The sequence below is a fragment of the Dipodomys ordii genome, unplaced genomic scaffold (genome assembly GCF_000151885.1).
Source record: "Dipodomys ordii isolate 6190 unplaced genomic scaffold, Dord_2.0 Scaffold14, whole genome shotgun sequence".
In the NCBI taxonomy this organism is placed as follows: domain Eukaryota; kingdom Metazoa; phylum Chordata; class Mammalia; order Rodentia; family Heteromyidae; genus Dipodomys; species Dipodomys ordii.
The window spans coordinates 8,809,171-8,829,645 of record NW_012267230.1 but is presented as its reverse complement, the minus strand read 5'-3'; the positions used below and the strand labels follow the sequence as shown (position 1 = coordinate 8,829,645).

Sequence of the window (20,475 nt, the reverse complement as noted above, 5' to 3'; positions counted from 1 at the left end):
GCTGTGCCTCAAGAGGTAGAGCACTCACCTTGAGCTGACGAGCTGAGGGATAGCGCACAAGGCCCAGAGTTCAAGCCCCATGACTGACCAAAAAAAAAAAAAAGTACCATCAGTAAAATAGTTTTTAATTGACCTATTTTTCTACTTCTCCACTCACCCTGATAATGTCCCATATCATTTCTTTAAGCCAGGATCTAATCCACTTATCTCAGTGTATTAGCTGTTTTACACCTTTAAATTCTTCTAGTGTAGTTCAGTCCTCTGGGGTTTTTTTTTTTTGTTTTTTTTTGGTCGGTCGTGGGGCTTGAACTCTGGGCCTGAGCGCTGTCCCTCAGCTCTTCAGCTCAAAGCGAGCGCTCTATCACTTGAGCTACAGCGCCACTTCCGGTTTTATGACAGTTCTCACTTAAATAAATTATTATAAAGTGACTTGCAAAATGATCTTCTAATTCTGGCACATTTTTTTCTCTGACAGTTGGCATTCTTCTGAAAAGAATAGCCACCTTCTCTAAGGAAGGAATTGCTATAGACTTAGAGTCCTTAATTTTTGAAATTGGAATGGTCTTATCCATTACTGCTACTGCTATAGTTTTGAATGTACAAATTGTCACAGATGTGGACAATGAGATCCCCTTATTTTGAGTCTTTTTACCTATTTCTCTTTTATATCTTTTTTAACCTATTAATGTTCATGTTTAGCACAAGCTACTTCAGGATTACCTTATACTTTTGTTAACCTAGTCTTAAAATTAACCCTTTTGCTAAGAATCTCTGGTTCTTTTATTTATGAGCCAATACTTGCAAGCTAAATGTATTTGTTGCTAATTGGCTAGATGTATTTGTTGCTGTGTGGCTCTTTTTAAGAGCAGTGAGTTCCAGCCAAGTGTAGCCATGCTGTCTTTTTTTTTTTTTTGGTCCGGTCGTGGGGCCTGAACTCTGGGCCTGGGCACTGTCCCTCAGCTCTTCAGCTCAAGGCTAGTGCTCTACCACTTGAGCCACAGTGCCACTTCCGGCTTTTTTCTTTTTGCTTATGTGGTGCTGAGGAATCGAACCCAGGGCTTCGAGCATGCAAGGCAAGCGCTCTACCACTGAGCCACCTTCCCAGCCCGTCATGCTGTCTTGAAAGAGAGCAAAACCAGAGGATTTACTCATCAACAGTGAGGCAGAGTAGAGAAGAGATAATACCCAGCCACTTGTTTATTATAAATATGAGCCATTTGTAGAGGAGAAATGGTCTTTTTAAAATAAATGGTTCTAGATTAGTCAGCGGAAAGGTATTTATCTAGAACCCAAAAACCAAAATAGTACCCATGCTGTGGGGAGAGCATCTCTGCCACCCAGGCAGAGTGACCCTCCTGCACTGCACACACAGCCTGCGGCCTGGCGGCTCCCTGGGTCCCAGTGGCTTCCTGAGGCTTGTCTTCAGGAGAAAGCCCAGATGCTCCACAACCTGCAGACCCCGGCTAGCCTTTGCCTGTGCCTGTCTGCACCCTGCCCAGCAGCCTGGCTCCACTGCTCCCCAGGCATTGTTCTTCCTTGAGACTTGGTATCTTTGAACACACTGTTCTCTCTGCATGCGCTTCCTGTCCTTCCCTTTCCAGGCTTCTCACCCCACAGCCTTGTTTGTGAGGCACCCGCCCCCACTCCTTTTCCCCTTGTCCCGATAGATGATTCAGAGTAAATCACTGTAGGGAGGTCAATCTAAGCCATAAAATGCTTCACCTTGGCCTTCCAGGTTAAAGTCTGATTACCATTCTGTGTTGGTTTTTAGTTCTGGCACACTAGGCCATAGAAAACATTTAGCATTCCCTGTTTTGCAGACACTGTTTTGTACTTTTAACTTCTCTGAATGTTTTGCTTGAAATGACAAGGGATAGGAGGTGGTTTTTTTTTTTTTTTTTTTTTTGCTTTTTGCGTAGAACTGTAAGTTTCAGACTCAGGGTATGGCTCTAGTGGCAGAGCCCTTGCCCAGCAAGCACAAGGCCTCTGAGCTCAATCCCTAGTCTCTATCTCTCTGTCTCTCTCTGTCTCTCTCACACACACATACAGACATATTTAAAGCTTTTATGTGCAGAAACACAAAGGATATAGGAGCAGGTATGCTGAAGTCAAAACTAAATTTTTGTATCTAGCCATTCCATTTTGTTACACTGTTTCAATGGCAGTTTGTCTTCTACCAGATAGGTGGAGTCTATCAGCCTCTGTGGGAAGTATCCCTGTTTTGAGAACTAATTGTAATTGTCCTTGCTTCTCCCTCCCTGTTCCTTCACCCTGGAGGCTGCCTGCCACCCCTGCCTTCTGTACTGAGGGATTTCAGGAAGGCCACCAAGGTCTCCTCCTGAATGAGCTCTCCCTTCTCCCTCCTCCCCACACCCTTTCCCTCCCCCTTGTACTGAACACCATCCAGGTTACAGAGTGGCTGAAAGGGGAGGAGCAGCGGGCAGGGAGGAGGGAGAGGGCAATGGAATACTCTTCTCAGTCCAGACTCTGAAAGAGAAATCCTACAAATGTGATTTGAGTGACTTCCCAATTCTCCAACAAATAAGTGTGTGAACCATTTTAGATTCTTAGAAGTTAATTTGTTGTGTACAGTGAATGCCTTTGGGCAGAGGGCTCAATTCTCTCACAGAGCTCATTGAGAAAAGCAAGGAGACTCAAGCCATACGCCTAGGTTAAAAGTTTTCTGTTCAGTTCTTCAAAGCCACGGATGGACAAGTCATTTAAGCTCCCAGGGCCTCACTGTAGCATGATGATAGGAGTAGTTACTGAGTGGAGCGGATGGGTTTCACTTAACTGTAAACCTTGGGTAAAGGGGGAGAGCTCGCATGGCTTTACGCTAATAAGGCATATTCTGTGGTTCTGTCACATCTGTACCACTGCTCTGAGCAGGAGGAGAGACCAGCACACTCAGGGACGTCAGGACACCCCCACTGAGCGTGCAGCAGAACGGAGAGTGTGAGGACAGAGCACAGAGCTGTGAACCCCACTCCACAGGGCATCTCTCCCCTCAATGTGTGCGTGTGCGTGTGCACACTTTCTTATATGTGTAGTATTAGAGGTAGGATCTCACTGTAGAGCCCAGGCTGACCTTAGCCTCTTGAAACTCTTGCCTCCATTTCCTAAGTAGCTTGGATTACAGGCATGTGTCACTGTGCAGCTCATACATGCATATATATATATATATATGTATATATACATATACATATATACACACACACATATATATGCACACATTTTAGTGATAAAAATGAAGGTCTTTTAAGGTACATTATCTGATTTCAGAGATAGCATAATTTGATTTCCTTTTTATTCTCTGTATAAACAGAACATTTTTCTTCAATTCTTCCTCTCAAAAACTTTTTTTTTTACAAAAATAGTTTATGTCATGCCCATTTAGAAATGATCTAAAGGTATAGTATTTCTCAGTAGTATTTAGAATACGGATTAAAAATATGTATTTTCCTTGAAATATGGCACCCTGGAAGAAATCTTTTTTTTTTTTTTTTTTTGTCGGTCGTGGGGCTTGAACTCTGGGCCTGGGCGCTGTCCTTCAGCTCTTCAGCTCAAGGCGAGCGCTCTACCACTTGAGCTACAGCGCCACTTCCGGTTTTCTGGTGGTTTATTGGAGATAGGAGTCTCACGGTCTCTCCTGCCCGGGCTGGCTTTGAACTGTGATCCTCAGATCTCAGCCTCCTGAGTAGCTAGGATTACAGGCGTGAGCCACCAGCGCCCGGCTCCTGGAAGAAATCTTGAATACAACCTTCACTAAAATGTATTCAGCACACATCAAATGTATCCACCCACAACCTCTGGATGAAGCTTCAGAGCGCAGCGCCATTCACCCGCTGACTACAAAGCAGCGCAAGGTGGAGTGTCCTCTTCTCTCCCCTCCATGGCAGGAATGGTGAGCGAGGCCTCCGGAGCCCTTGCTTCTGCGCAGGCTCTTTACATTTTTGGCTTTTGAGTGTTTGGCACCAGGGAAGCCTTGTCCATTAGTAATATGCCCTGCGTCTTCCTTATTGAGGCACAGCGTCATCACAGAGTGGCTTTTCTTCAGCGGCTTTGTAAGCATACATTGGCTCTGCCAAGTTTCTGTGTAGATCCCCTGAGCCACGTCTGTTTGTGTTCTGATTCCCCAAAGTCTTTCTTGGATTGCTGCTACTCTAAGCCATACAGTTTTTCTCACGCTTATTAAATATCTCTGCTTGGGTGGTGGGAAAGTTGACGTGATGTATAGCAGTCTTGTTCATAGTAAGACATTTTCGAGTGTGCACACACACTGTGGAAGCAGATCATAGGCATCTATTAAATGACCTTAATCACATACCATCTGCAGTTCAATGTCTCACGGAACAACAGAACCAAATGCCAATGAAGGTGGTCCAGCACTGGGCTCAGAAACAAGCAGGAATAGTGAATGACCCTGGGCTTCCCTTATGAGAGAGAACGAAGGCTTCCTTCCTTCCTCCCTAATTCCATCCAAAGACATGGGGCTGAGTTAGTGGCTGCCAGTCGCAGGGGGGGCAGCAGAGGCAGTGGGCTAGGCAGAGGAGGAACCTGAAGGTCAGCTGCAGCAGCAGCAGCAGGAGGGGGCGGGGCATCCAGGGCAGCCATGAGGTGGGTGGGTGGTAGAGACTATAGGATTCAGGGAAGGAAACTACCAGCAGCAAAGAGGGAAATGGATGAGCCTGTGACATTAGACTTCATTGTCAGAACTTAAAAGCAGCATCCTGGGAAAGAGAATGTTGGTATTTGCTGGTTTCATTATTCCTTTTGCAAAGTAATTAAGAATGTAGAGCCTGGAGTCTACTTGTGTTGGTGTCCTGGCCACCACTTACAAAATAGGTGTGACCTCTGACAGAATTTTTCTTTTTTTCCCTGATTGTGGGGCTTGAACTCTGTGCCTGGGCGCTGTCCCTCAGCTCTTCAGCTCAAGGCAAGCACTCTACCACTTGCGCCACAGCGCCACTTCCAGTTTTCTGGTGGTTTATTGGAGATAAGTCTCAGGATGTTCCTGCCCTGGCTGGCTCTGAACTGCGATCCTCAGATCTCAGCTTCCTGAGTAGCTGGGATTACAGATGTGAGCTGCTGGCGCCCGGCTCAAATATTTGATTTTTTTATGCCTCAGTTTTTCCATCTGAGGTTGACCTCACCAATCTATTGGCAAGATAAATAAGATAATATATGAAAAACACTTAGATCATAGCACATGATAAGCACTAAATAAAGCATTAACATTATTTCATAAAAGATTAAAATTCTGTAAAATCATTATAATTGTTTCTGCTTTCACCAGTAGAATTACTAAAAGGTCATAAAAGTTTTGGCTTCTGCTCATGAATCTGTCTAAAGATCAGAACAAAGCCTGGAAATGGCGGTATTCTAGAGAAGGGAGGCAAATACCGAACTGCAGTAGAAAGATTTGAGCTTTGAGGAACTAAAATGTGGTTAAATCCTAAGGCTGCTACAAGCTTTGTCAGATTGTCTTGATGTATAAAATGTCTAAATGTCCAAATAACGGTAGAGAGCACAAGATTTTGCCGGGGGTCACATGAAATAATCTTTGCAAAATATCTAAGTGATCAACCTAAAATGTATCCTCAGAAAATGGTGCTTTTTTATTACTTATATGGAGATAGGTGCAGAAGTTGCTGGGGGGGGGGGTAAACTGGGATTGGAATGCAGCCCCGTGCTCTTGTTTGGCATTCTTGTTCACAAAATCCAGGCCTCAGGACTAGAGAGAATAGTGGAGAATGTGCGAGCTTGTCTGAGAGGTGTGCTAAAACCAGCCCCTCGCCTTGCCTGCACGGGGCCAGGCCTCTGGCCGGGGTTCGGCTGACAGGAAGCTTGCCCGCCCGCCCCTTCCAAGGCCGCAGCCCGGGAGCCCGGGACTGGGCCGAAGCTCCAGCCCCATCTGTGTGCGGCCCGGAGGCCGAGTGACTTCCGGCCGCCGAGTGGGTGGTGTGAGTGCCTGGGAAGGTGCGTGGTGCGATTCCTTTCCCGCAGAAGACGCGCTGTGTGTCCTCAGGCCACGGCTAGTTGTTCACCCCAGACTGGCGGTTCTTTGTCAGCTGGGCTAGGACTAGTTTAGAGCTCCGGATGTATTAGCACTTCGCCTGTTACACGCCAGTCATTCGTCCGTTCACTCATTCGTCCACCGGCGCCTTTAGTGGAAAGTGAATGTTCTGGGCACTCTGCTAATGGTTGGTTAGGAGAAGGGGAAGGCCCGCGAGGCTCGCGGCGCGGCCGCTCCGACAGGCGCCCGCCTGCACCATCCTCCGGCCACAGGTAGCGGTGCCCTGTCTCCACGTCCCGGTCCCTCGTCCCCACGCCGCCCGGCCACGCGGACTCTCGGCCGACTAGCGGCGGGAAGGGGAACTGCCGCGGGCCGGAGCAGTGTCCACCTCCCGGTACAAAGGCAGCGCGGCCGGCGGCGCCGGCGCCCGCCCCTCGCCAGCCGCAGTGGGAAGTTTCCCAGCCCGGAGCGGGGACGGCGGGAGCCCGGGACGGCAGGCCGCGGGCCCCGTCTTCTGGGTGTCCGCAGCCCTCTCCTGTCACCACCGGAGGATTTATTTTTAACCGCCTGACTCAGTGTTCATCGGATGATTGGGGCTGTCAGGCTGCGGGCGGGGGCGCGGCGCGGGGCGGGCGCGGGGCGGGACCTGGCGCCGTGTGCACCGGCTCCGCCTCCCCGCGGAGGACGGGCGTGGGAGCGAGCTGGGGCCGGCGCGGCGCGTGCGGGTCGGCCGCGGCTGGAGGTGATGGCTGCCCTCTGCTAGTGGAAGACCTGGCCGCCCCGTGCGTGCGGGGTGCGAGGAGCGAGGAGCCGCGTCCCGCAGACCCAGCCTTCTCCCGCCGATGCCGCTGCCTCCGCATCCTAAAGCCTCACCATGATCGACAGCTCCAAGAAGCAGCCGCAGGGCTTCCCAGAGATTCTGGCCGCCGGGGGTTTCGAGCCCCTGAAGGGGAAGGAATGCCTTGAGGGGAGCCACCAGAAGAGCCTCAAGGAAGGTCAGTCTGTGGGCCGGGCGGCCGGCCACGTGTCCGTCTGTCCGCGTACCGTGCCGCAGTCCGTGTGTCTGCCCTCCGCTCGGTCCGCCCGCGCCGGGGCTCCACAGCCGGCGCCGGTCCTGGAAGGGGCGCCGGGGAGCGAGCGCTGGGCATGCCGCAGTGATGATTCCGCCCGTCCGGCCGGCCGAGGAAGCCCTCCGGATTGCAGGAACGTCTTTGCCCTCGTCCTGTATCTCTTCTCTGGTCCTCCCCCATGGTTGTTTTTTGGTGTTTTTTTAGGAGCCATTTCCTTTTCAACATTAGTCAGAGCACTGCTTCTTTTAGGTTTGCATACACATAATTCCCGGAAAATTAATTTTCCCTCACTTAACATATTAGCAATTTGTATTGTTCAAAGCCAGTAAGGAGCTAGCTGCTTCTCATTAGATCCTGAATGATGGCCAGTTGCTCGTAACGCACACCACATTTACATTTTTTTTTTGTTTTAAAAGCATATTGTATAGTTTTTGTATTGTATATTGGGTTTTTGTAGGGTTGTTGTTGTTTTCAACAAAGCAAGCAAAGAATAAGCTTGAGAATACTGTTAGTTACTGTCACCAGCAAGCACAGCACTGATTGACTGACCTAAGAAAATGGCCAAAGGCAGGGGCTTGGCTGTGCTGGCCTGGCACTGCCTGAGGCGGGCTCCTGTGGAATGCTGCACTCCAGTAGCTGGAGACCAGGGGCCCTGATTTAAGGTCTTAATTCAGGGATCTCAGTAAGTTTGTTCTAAATTTGAGACCCCTCCCAATGCCTGCTGTCTTTGACCTTATGTTTCAAGTCCTACTTCAGGAAGCACAGACCCCTTTTCCTTTCCTCCTGTTGCCCTCGCCTTCCCTCTGGATCTTGTTCATTTTACAAAAACTCGTAGTATAAACACTGCATCCACCTAAGGACCACTGGGAGACTCTTCCAAAAGGATATTCCTTTATTCTCTCTCCTTCCCCCCTCCCTTGCTCCCTCTCATGTTTAGAATATGAGAATATAATGACAGATAGTTATGACTTTCAACTATAAGAAGAGACAGGGCTGCTGGACTTACTAGATTTGAACTTGTTTTGGTGTGTGTAGAACCAGAGGAGCCTGGATGGGAATGAATGATAGACAATGAGGTATCAGCGGCCACTGTCATTAACTGAACAGTGTGTTGCTCCTGTTTGTACCCAGCTTGCTTTATTGTAGACTCATAAAAATCAAGGCCAACCAGATTTTTAAGGCACATTTCTGGAGAGACACTGGGAGGAAACAAAACTTTTTAAGTCATTTGTTCTTTTTAAAAAACTTTAACTTTTATCTGTTTCATTTAAGTCACATTTGAGTGTTCCCATTAGCTCCATATATTCAAAGCAGTTTTTACACTACTTGAAAACCACAAAGGTAGAAGAAAATGGTTAAGGAGCATAGAACGAAAGGATTAAAAGCATAAAGACAGAAACTAGGGGTTTGGTTCCGGCTAAAACACATGTCTGGCACATGTGCAGCCCTCGATTTGATCCTCAGCACCATGAGTACAATATGGGGTAGGGCATTGTTACCAGGTGGCAAAGTAGCATTGATAGTTCCATAATGGATGGATTCCCGTCCCCCCCCCCCCCCCCCCCAGTTCTGAGGCACAGCTGGAGCTGCAGTGATACCATGTGGATAGACTAGGGCGTGAAGTGTCCTCAGGTTCAAATCCCAGGTGCACCATTGACTAGTTTTGTGCCCCTGCCCATGTTCATTGTTCCGAACCTTTCTTTCCTCATCTGTACAGTGAAGATAAACAGAATCTTATTTCCTGCTGTTTACACAAGATGTCTGCCTTGATGCAGGTTCTCATCTTCTTCCCACTCATTTTCTAATTCTGTATTACTTCTCCATATATATACATATATATATGTGTGTGTGTATACACACACACTTAAATCCAGCTGGCATATGCTTACAAAGTAGCTTGTATATTATCATCCTAAAAAAAGTAGATATAAAGAGGTAAGGAAAGAACTTTTATGTTTCAAAAAACTGCACAGAAATGATTGGATGATGAATTTGTCCATCTTACCACAGCTGTATTGGACTGGACTTTGATTTATATCTGACTGAAGTATGTATTTCTCCTGAGGAAGCGTGTGTGTGTGTGTGTGTGTGAGAGAGAGAGAGAGAGAATGTGTGTGATCTGCTACCTCGGACTAGGGTTTATTTTGGGGAAAAAATCCAGAGCAGTTTGCAGTTTTGAGAATTTTGTGGAAATGGCTGGTTGGTCATATGAAAACCTCGGTTCCTGTGACAGGCGGAACCCCTGAAGTTGGCTGTGTCACAGCAGTGCTGCCTGCAGACGAGCAGCAGCGGACAGTCCCGCGGAACAACAGATTGCAACATAGGGACAAGGCGCCCTGGGGAGCTTCATCTGCGCTGAGTGTTGGATTACACATGCATTGTATTAATTTCTGAAAGGCCGTCAGTATGCCAGCAGTTGTGCAAACACCTGTGATTAGTTTATCTCTGAAAGTGCCCTAGAGTCTTGTAGGCCGTCCTATGCTGTTTTGTCAGAGACAAATACATAAGTGACTGTCAATAACGCCTCATCGTTTATTCCTCCAGCATTACATTTCCATCCATCACATCTGACTTGCTACTCATCCTTGTCAGGGTCGGTTTTTTAAAAGAAAATCTGTTTGAAAAAGCAGCTTCTAGATTTTATTATTTTTTATTGCCAGTTCTGCGGCTTGAACTCAGGACCTGGACACTGTACCTGAGCTGCTTTTGCTCAAGGTTAATTGGTTTGTTGGAGATGAGAGTCTCATGTGCTTTCCTGCCCAAGCTGGCTCAGGCTTTGGAATAGCTAGGATTACAGGCATGAGCCATGCCACCTGGCTTGGGTTTGTTGGGGTTTTTTGGTTTGTTTGTTGTTGTTGTTGTTGTTTTTAATGAGTGAATAGGAAGTTTCTAGGTGATAGAAAGAGAACAATTTTGGTTCATGTAATTCTATACACACACACATACACACACACACACACATGCTCGCTGGAGCGGCTGACTTAATGTCTGCTGGAAGGGACTTGGAGTCATCCTGCCTCTCAGGTGCTTGCTCCTTTATATTAGGATTTTTATTAATTTGTGTTACTGTGGATAATAGTAGTTGGCTGAAAATATGGGACAGGAGCAGGAAGAAACAGACTCTGAATAGATTCAGAGATTTTCATAGTACCTCAACAAGAAATGTTAGTAACATATGAAAAAGAGAAGTGTATTCCGAACGCGCCCCCCCCCCCAATCTCTCCCAGGTCTTGCACATGCTAGATAAGTACTGTGTCCCAGAGCCACTCCCAGCCCACGGGAAAGTCACTGTGCAGACCGCCACAGCACGGGAAATGTGTGCATAACAAACCGTATCACCACAGGTTGGTCCGTGCTTATGTGATTTTTCCAATAAATACTAGTTGGGGAGCTTAAGTACGTTTTTGCTATAGGCAAGAATAGTAATAATGGTCACACATTTTCATGAGCAAATTCAAAATAGCATTCTACTTAGATTAGCTTCTTTTGTCATAGCAGTGGTGGGGAAATCTCAACTTTTAGCTTTGAACATGTTCTAATTATGCTCCACACACATAGGATTTAAAATTAATTTCTAGACCTACAGTGAAGAAGACCACACTGACTTGACAATAGAAAAATGATAATTATGAATTTTCAGGAAAAATCAGTTGACTTGAGATTATATAATACAATTATTTTAATATGAATCATTATTGAGACAAATGACATAATACCAGTGCCACAGCATACTTGGCAAAGGCAAAATGGTAGTAAGTGGCCTTAAAGGATGGAAATTGAAGGCTAATCTAAAGAGTTCTCTAGCACTGACTTAGTAAAGTACCACAGAAAGAAAACTGTTACTTGGCTAAAAGTCACCAACAGCCTCAAATTCAGTGTGTCACTATTAAAGACACTCTCGTATGATTTGCACTACTGTCTCATAGGCAACTCAACCCAGGAGTTGGGGGCGAGGAAGAGTTTCTTATTTGGGGAACCAGGTTCTCAGTTCTGCCGTGTGGCAGTTTGCAGTGGAACAATACCCTAGCATGTGTTTTTGAGGCATATCTATAGTAGACTTGGAAAGAAGAAGATGGACATTTGAGGTATTCTGAGTAATCCATGCTGGGAACGTAGATTGGATAAAGTTGGTAGTTGCCAGTTCATGGAACTGCCCGCCATGTCCATTAGCCACAGGTGGCCGGTGGGTGGTGGGAGTGGCACCAGCTATCAATCAGTACCAGAGGTTGAGAGGATGGAAGGAGCCCAGGAGTGAGCCCAGGGGTTCACAGGACACTCTGTCTGTCTTAAAAAACAAGGTGAGTTGGCTAAAATACTTAGTAAATAAAAATTGAAAAATTCACTTTCTCGGGTACATTGGCCACATTTCAGCTGCTCCGTAATAGGCACATGTGCCTGGCCGGACCATCCCCGCACTCACAGAGCTCTCCACACAGTCTGCAAAGCCACTGCGCACTCCTTACCCAGGACGTCCAGTGTGCTTGGGAAGAAATCCAAAACCTTCAAGTCAGAGTCCCTGCTGTCTCAGATCTCCCTGCGCCCCGCTCAGGTCCTCTGCACGCCAGCCTTCTGGGACACGAGTCAGTGGTCCACGTGCACCCCGATCATGTGGTCTCCCCTGGACCGCAGGTGTGCAGGCAGAGCTGCACATCTCTTCAGGGAAGGTGCTTTGAGAGCAGACCTCTCTGTCCTGAGCTGGCTCATCAGACACACACAGGACGGGCTGCTGGGCTGTCCTGGGCCCTCCTCATCAGAGCTCCCCTGAGACCCCCTAGAAGTGTGTCTGCAGTGTCACCTCAGTGAGGTGACAGACCAGTATGACACCAGACAGCTGTTATTCAAAGCTTTCAAACATTGGGTTTTGGTTATTTCCTCATGGTGGCTTTATCGGGTTTGTTAAACAAGCTCCTGAGTGGTAAAAAGGCCAAGCTTAGAATTCCTCTTGTGTCTGGAGTTGTCAGCCCAGGCTGCAATGACAAAAATACCACAGCATCACTTTTCCCACAGTCCTAGAGGCTGGAATCATATAAGGCTGTGGGTTTCTGGGCAGGGCCCCTAATCTTGTCCCACTGCTGGCTGTGTGCTCGCTCCGAGGCCCTTCGGAGAGCTCTGTTGTCTTTTGTCAGTTCACTCATCCTGGTGGGTGAGGTCCCGCCTCCTGCCCACATCACCTTCACTCCAAACACAACCACATAGCAATTTGAGGACACTATTCAAGCTAGACACCTGTGAGTTCTTGTTGATATGTATCTTATTCTATTGGGATTATATAAATAGGACTTTTTATAAAATAGAGTCAATATGAGTAAAAGCATTATGGATGTTCCTTGGTAACTATAACTAAGACTTAATAGAATATAGAAAGCATTTCTGTATGCTAAGGGGTTGGGGTTTTTTTTGCCGGGGGTGGGAGAGGTGTTTTGAACTCAGAACTCAGGATCATATACTTTCTAGGTGGGTGGGTGCTCTACCCTGAGTTCAAGCCCCAGGACCAGCACCGCTACCACCCCTCTCCCCCCAAAAAACCCTGATGTATTATGATAGTTCTCTGTCCATTTGGTGGCTCATGCAGTCTCTGCCCATCTGTCCTAGGCCCCTGGCTTAATAGTTCATTTCATACCATAAGAAACGTACTTTAAATTCATTCCAACTTTTGACAAAAAGGAGCCAGGGATTTATGTGAAGGTATGATCAGTTTAAAGAAACATGCCCCATTTTTAGCAGTCTGTTTCCATGGCAACAGAGGCAGCAGCCAACCAGCAAGTTATCAGAGCTCCTGTAAATTTCCAAGGCTGGGTGTTGAAAACATTGTCTTCCTGACCTCATGCTGCAGATCAATGCAGGAAACCCACAGTGAAGCAGCCTGGAATGACAGCAGTCTTGTCAGCCTTCAGTTTTTCCTACAGTTTTACTCTTTCCTTGCTAATAGAGGGTAAATGCTGCATTCTAGATTAGGAGACCTCCTTACGGGCAGAGGATGGCAGCTCCAAATCCGTCTCTCCACAAGCTAGCAGCCTGCATAACAAGGTGCAGTAGAATGGAGGTAGCATCTGCTCCTTAGGCCAAAGGTCGGTGCAGATTTTTAGTTAGCTTGATGTTGCTACTCCCCTTTTCACCAGAAAACAGTTACGATATGAAAATTCCTGGTACACATCCACCTGCTCTTTGTGGTGCCTGCGCTCTGCATCTGTGTGTGCATGCACCACTCTGCTTTTGTCTCAGGAAGCAATGGTGAAGTTGGCTTAGTAGTATAGAAAGCCTGGCTCTCACTGACACGCCAACATTTTTGTGGTACCTTTGCATCACATTTTAAAAAATTACTGGAAAGCCGGGCGCCGGTGGCTCACGCCTGTCATCCTAGCTACTGAGGAGGCTGAGATCTGAGGATCACTGTTCAAAGCCAGCCCGGGCAAGGAAAGTCCGTGAGATTCTTATCTCCAATAACCCACTAGAAAACCGGAAGTGGCACTGTAGCTCAAGCGGTAGAGCGCTCACCTTGAGCTGAAGAGCTGAGGGATGGCTCCCAAGCCCAGAGTTCAAGCCCCATGACCAAACAAAAAATAAAAATTACTGGAAAAAGAATCTTAGTTTATAATGGGCAAATTAGACCCCCTGAAAATATGCCCAGAACTCTAATGTTTGTTTGCCACTTGTTAACCTCTCTAAGAGCATGCAGTGCTTTGTTTTTCCCCCAGTGTGGCACAAATGAATTGTAATGGAGATGAGAAGAACCTGGTATCCACTACTTTCTCATGATCTTCACTTTGCCCATAGCTGCTTCTTCAAGGCAACATAATCACATTTTGTCTTTTATCTTCCATCAAGATAAATTCAAAAATAACTTCAAAGCTAAGTGTGTTGTCTCATGCCTGTAATCAGCCAAGGAGGCTGAGATCAGAAGAACTGTTATTCAAGGCTAATCTGTGTACTTTGTGAGGTCCTGTATCAGCAGCAAAAGCTGAGCATAGTGGTATGTGCCTGCCATCCCGGCTATGGAGAGAAGTGTAAATAGGAGGTCCAAGTTAGCTTGGGCATAACTTTAAGACCCTGTCTTAAAAATGACAGCAAAAACAGCTGGCAGAATGGCTCAAGTGGTAGAGTGCCTACCTACCAAGTGCAGAGCCCTGTGTTTAAACCCTAATACTGCCAAAAAATTCAAAATAAACAAAATAACCTCAGACCCCAAATTCACACACTGAAGTAAAACAACTTTCCCTCAAATAATCACCTCTCCCCTTTGGGAATTTATTCTTAAATGTGAAAGTGCTTAGGGAGACAAGCAGCAGCATCTTGGTTCAAAAATCAGTTGAAAATTTAAAATTGGGTACAAACATGATAGTGAGATAAATTATATTTTAAGGTACTTTCTATTGGAAGTCTTAAGATTTTGTCACTTAGAACCATTTAGGGATTTGGGGAAAAGAATTTGACACCTGAACTATTCATGGTACTAAGAAATGATAATTCCAGTGTAGCATTGCAAGTCTGCTTTCTTCAGCATAGTGATTAAAATGAAATTTTTGCTTGTATAAAGGTAGAGAAAGTTGAAAGCACTTTGATTTAGATAATACTGTTTTTAATCTATTGGCAAGAAATAAATAGTATTAAATATTCAAAAGTCTATGCATTTTTCTTTTGTTGGCATGTAATGGAAAAGAACCTGACTTCTTAGGAAATAATGAAGACACATTGTCTTGGCAAAGGTCCATAATTACTTAATTTTTTTTCTCTGAATGAAATAGGTAAAAAGTCATCTGCAGCCATCGTCTCTCGCATCTGGCATGATTTCAAAAGACAATGTCTGGGAACAGAATTTTCCTCTTAGCAATTGTGCCTAGTCCCGCTTACACAGAGGTGTTACTCCATCTAGGAATTTGGGGATAATGGGAAGTGAGGAAAAGTGCACCACAGAATTCTGTAGAGGTACAAGAATTGGAAAAAAGCAAAGTGGTGAGTCATGGGGCTTGAACTCTGGGCTTGGGCACTGTCCCTCCGCTCTTCAGCTCAAGGCAAGTGCTCTTTGGCTTAAGCCACAGCGCCACTTCCGATTTTCTAGTGGTTTATTGGAGATAAGAGTCTCACAGAGTTTCCTGCCCAGACTGGCTTTGAACCATGATCCTTAGATCTCAGCCTCCTGAGTAGCTAGGATTATAGGCGCGAGCCACCAGCGCCCAGCAGCGATGAGGATATTTAGGGACCAGGCAAGAGGGAACGTTGTAGCTGTGAAATTATGTCTGTTCCATGTTCATAGACTACAACTGTAATTTGTAAGAACAGTCAATACTTAGGCTTAGGGCTGGGAAGGTGGCTCAGTGGTAGAGCGCTTGCCTTGCATGCATGAAGCCCTGGGTTTCGATTCCTCAGCACCACATAAGCAGAAAAAGCCAGAAGTGGTGCTGTGGCTCAAGTGGTAGAGCTCTGGCCTTGAGCTGAAGAGCTGGGGGACAGTGCCCAGGCCCAGAGTTTTGGCCCCATGACCAACAAAAAAATAAAAAATAAAAATAATTTATGCTTAAATAAAAGACAGGAAATATACCAAGATAATAACAGCAATTGCATTTCTGGGTGACATTTTTGGCAATTTTCTTTTTTTTTATTTTCTCCTACATTTTTATATCTTGTATCAATCTTACTATGTATGAAAAATTGATTTCAGAGGCCTTGGTGTAGTCTAGTTAAGAAAGATACATGCATGCAAAAAGCAAATGGTCTAAGCATCCCCTGGGCTCTGCGCTGGTGGCCCGGGCAGCCTCTGGAGAACTGCTCCTCTGGAATGCACAGCTGTCGTAGTCCCACACGAGGCTGGTGTTTTCCATGGAGAACGCACTCTGCCTGTTTGAAAGGGACTTTTTTTGTATTGCCCCCCCCCTTTCTTTTTGTAGTAATCAAACTTACAAATGACAGGACTGTTATGTGGATTGCTTTAGTTTCTAGGCTTTTCTGAGACATTCTTTGAAGTGAACAAATATGAGCAATTGTAGCATGAATTGTCTTAGTCTATGGCCTATGCACTTGGTTTTTGTTAAGATGTAAATACTGTCACTGAGTGTTTTGGACTTGTCTTCCCTCCTGAGAAATCTATAGCTGATGTGCAACTATTTGCAAGACAACCATGGGAGAGTCACCTTAAAAACAGCATAGCAGCTGTGAACTAGGACCCCAAAAGCACACAGTTCAGCCCTTTACTCAGCAGGACACCAGGATGTCCTGTGTTCCCCCCCCCCCTCGTGCACTATACCATGTGAAGGCCAGTACCAAAGGCTGCCTGGAGAGGGCGCCCTTTCCCCTTGCTTACCCTATGCGGTTCTTTTTTTTTTTTTTTTTTAATTTGTGAACATACTGTACAGAGGGGTTACAATTACATGGGCAGGATAATGCGTACATTTCTTACCAAGCATTGCAGCCTCCTCCTTTGGTTTACCCTTCACATCCCTTCCCAGCCTCCCCCTATGCAGTTCTTTCACTGGGCTGTTTCTAAATTGTGTGCTCTAAAATAATGCAGTGCCTGCCTGCATTCTGGGAGCCATTCTAGCAAATTCTCAATCCTGAGAATGGTCTGGTGGGATCCTCACAAGTTCGTAGTCTGAGTCATCTGGGCTAGTGACTGGCATCTGAAATGGGAGCGGGCTTGGGAATCTACTCCTAACTATGTGCTTGGAGTCAGAGCTGAAGCCGCGTGTTTGGTGCAGGGCAGGCGCACAGGGAAGGAGCAGGGAGAGGCACACATCTCTTTGCTGCCCTCACGGCTGCAGGTGGCAGTGCCCAGGAGCGTGATGTCGGGTGTGCCATCGTCGGAGATCAGCTGGAGCAGCTGCTCTGCTGTGTGTGGGCTCTGCCGTGACCGCTGCAGCGTGGGAGACACTCCAGTCTAATTACACGTCACTTGCCACTCTCAGAAACCACTCGCCCACGAGTGAACTGTGTTGGACACACTTGCCTTGAAAGTACATTTCCTGCTTTGGGGATAGTTTTCTGCTTATTTTGACACAGAAAAGGAGGCTGTTAATATTTGTGTTACTCTTTGTTTTTGATGCTTTTCCGTGAGGATCACATCAGGAGAAAGGAGAGACGCCGCCGCTGACACTCCACTCCAGAGCCCGCCTCTGCGCGCCCTCCCCTCACCCCTGCCCTCCGGTGCTTTTCCCCGGGTTCTGCTCTGTGCATTACCACCTTATGTGCCACTGGGCATTAGTGTCGGCACTCCTGTGAGAACTCAACCACGGGGCACTGCCAGACACAGAGGCCCATGCCTTGCTTCTGTTCATTCCTAACTAAGCGGAGCGGAGCTCACCATCCTCAGACGCAGATGCGCTCGCGTGCCGCGCACAGCTGACACAAACTGTCACCAGACATTTAAATGTCAGAAACGTGCACAGTTCTTTGCAAGCATGATTTTTCTCTTGTTTTGTGTAACACGGTTCTTCATCACTTGCTTCACCTCTACGTGAGGTGTAGGTGAAGCATTGGACCCTGTAGCCCCCAAAACTAACAGAAGCCACACTTCTGTATATAAAGCAGAGCTAAGGACCTTTGAGAGCCACTGAAAAGTGAGTGGCAGCCCGGGGCGGGGCCCTGCACCCCTGCCTCCCCACTGCTGGAAAAATGCACAGCTATTTTTTGTATACCTATTGATAACCCCTAAGCGCAGGCTTAATCCTCCTAACCTTGCATTTTATTGCTGGTCTGCTATAAAAACCTAAATGGAAGCTTAACCCCAAACATAGCTAATATACCAAGGAAGCATTTTCTACCATCACATCCTTTGAAAAAGGCTCATTTTCTAAATAAGGTAATGAGATGCCACAGAAGAACTCTGCTTGGGAAATCTAGGGAGCATTTGTCTTTCACTCAGTTTGGCAAGCCAGCTAGCTAAGAAGCTAAAGGATGCCACAGAACCTCCCATTTCTGTTTCTCTGGAAGAGAGTCCCTTTATTAGTAAGTCTTAGAGTGTAAACCTCCAATTTCAGTTGATTTGCTTTGCTGCCATATGAAGATATTTAAACAGGAAATCATAAGCTTTATAGTAAAGTTGTTAGCTAAACAAAATTTATGCAGTGTAAATTCAGAGTTCATCCAGCAGACAGAAATCACAAAACAATTCGCTTGGCAAATTGGATAGTGCCAGGCCAGGTCCTCGTTGTTTGGTTATGAAATCGGTGTTCAATAAGGCCTGAGTCGCTGTGCCCTGCAGTTGTCCATCAGCTTCAACGGTCATTATTTTCTCTCCACAGTGCTCCAGCTGAGGCTGCAGCAGAGGAGGACGCGAGAACAACTAGTGGACCAGGGCATCATGCCACGTAAGACCCAGAGGGTTCATCTCTTGTGTGCAGCAGCAGCATGGCCATGTCCGGCCTGGGGGCGCCTGTCCACGCAGGCAGAGCCGCCGCCACCTAGCTAGCGGGAGACGCAGCCGTCAGCATTGCCAATCTAAGAGAGCCACGCAAAATGCGTTTCAAATTATCTGAGGAACACTCTTAATACACTGAAGTTCCTCCTTCAAACTTGAGTATTTGTTTTAGTTTTAAAATGAAGTAATCATTTTGCTAATGGATATGAGATTAGACTTGCAAAAGTAACATGATGAAGTTGATTCAGTCTTGTTCTACTCATTTAATCCAAATTAATTATCTTTGGTACTGTACTATAGTCTGTGTAATTAAAGGTATCTTAATTAGAAGACTAATAAGCATTCTATTTATAATTAATAAAAATCCTTCTGGCTCAAGTACAAATATTTCCTGAGTATCCCTTGGGTTCAACCTTTCAAGAGATTTTTGAGTATTTGCCTAAGTTGTTCTCTTTTCCTTTAAACATTCCTTCTTTGGGGGTGATTTTGTATTTTAAGGGGAAGCTAGTTGTTTTATGTAGGTTTTTAACTTATCTGGATTTTTTTAAAGTTTTACAACAGTTAAAACACTAGAAAGAAGTTCGAGTGAGTTTTTTGCTTCCCAGTCTCCTAAATCACTGCTGGCCCATAAACCATTTACTGATTTATCGTAAAGGAATGATTTTTCTCAGCAGTAAATTTTTTTTCCTAGTGAAACTTTTTTCCTAGACGATTAATTACTGAAAAAGCTTCCATTAAAAATTACAATAGTCAAAGGCTGCTCTGATAATCTGCCCGATTCTCCCACTACTGCATTCTTCTCTGTGAACCAAACAAGCAGGATTCAATGGAGATGTTGAGGATGATATCACTAGGCCACTCTACCTGCCACAGAGAACCTGGGAGCCCCTGCAGTGCCGCAAGGCCAGACCGAGTCTCGGTGACACAGAAGCCTAGCCCTGGTGGATGGGCTACGCATCCCTTCTGCTCACCTGTGGGCATCCATGCAGTCTACTAGGAGATTTTGATGCACATAGCCAAAGTGATTTTGCAAAGACAGTCCATAGGAATTGTGTAGCAGGTGTGGTTTTCCTAACTTCTGCCTGCCCTCATGTTGAAGAGTCACTGTGATTTTTGAGCACGTGATAGGAAGAACATGAGCCTTAGAAATTCACCCCCCTAAATCTCAGTCCCTCTGACCATCACCTACCTGTATGACCTCAAGAAGTCACTGGCTTCTTTGGGTCTTTCATATGTGCCAGGCTGATTGACACCTACGTGCACGGCTGCTATGAAGACCAAAGCAGCAGCATCGTGATGGCCCCAGAGCTGAGCCTGTTGTGGGTTAGGAATAAACAGCGCCTCGGGTCTGAGGCCACGTTGGGCTTTGAGCTGATATGGCATGAAGAGCAAAGACCTCTGAAGGGCCAGTCACGGGCCCTAAGCAAGCTTGCCCAGATAGTGGTGGGAAGTTGTCTGGCCCGGTATTGTCATTATATATGCAACCCTGTTTCAAATGTTTATTTGTAAAATATATACATTTAATTTCATAGCACTTCAAATTTTCGGTATCTCTTAGAGGAAGTAAATGGACCTCGAGCTATGCACAGTTAGGATTATCCATCAAGGTGATGTGGTGTAGCTTTGGACTGAGGCGTGAACTCCTGTATTTACACTGTGAAACCATTGATTTTCCCCTCACAGCTTTGAAGAGCCCAGCGGCATTCCATGAACAGATAAAAAGCTTGGAACGAGCCAGAGTAAGGACTTTTAAAGTGTTTTATTTTTCCATGTTGTTGCATTGTACATGTGGACACATAATCGCACACCTAAGTGTGTCAGTAGAAAAACACAGCCTAAATGGTGTGGGTTCTAAGGTGGTTTGGTGGAGTTCAAAGAAAATGTGTCACATTTAAATAGTATTAGTTTTAAGCCAGAAATGGATTCGTTTTCCCCACTCGGTGTATCAATCACATTTCTTCACGTTGTTCTCAGGACCTAAGGAAAGGTCTTAGAGACATCGTAAGAGAGTAATCCTCCCTCCCTTACCCTGCCAAGAGCAG

At 46.1% G+C, this 20,475-nt stretch overlaps 1 protein-coding gene across 2 annotated transcripts in view; it reads left to right on the top strand.

Annotated features, from left to right (window-relative positions):
- The window catches only part of Mkl2 (MKL/myocardin-like 2), a 115,823-nt gene that overhangs the window by 60,845 nt on the left and 34,503 nt on the right, over positions 1–20,475 (top strand). The window contains exons 1-3 of one of the 2 annotated variants that reach the window (XM_013011730.1): positions 6,891–7,011; positions 18,318–18,383; positions 20,117–20,172. In XM_013011730.1, coding sequence (XP_012867184.1) covers positions 6,891–7,011; positions 18,318–18,383; positions 20,117–20,172 — 243 coding nt within the window. Of the gene's footprint in view, positions 1–6,890; positions 7,012–18,317; positions 18,384–20,116; positions 20,173–20,475 lie in introns of those variants that run through there. The other variant, XM_013011729.1, reaches the window with a different exon arrangement.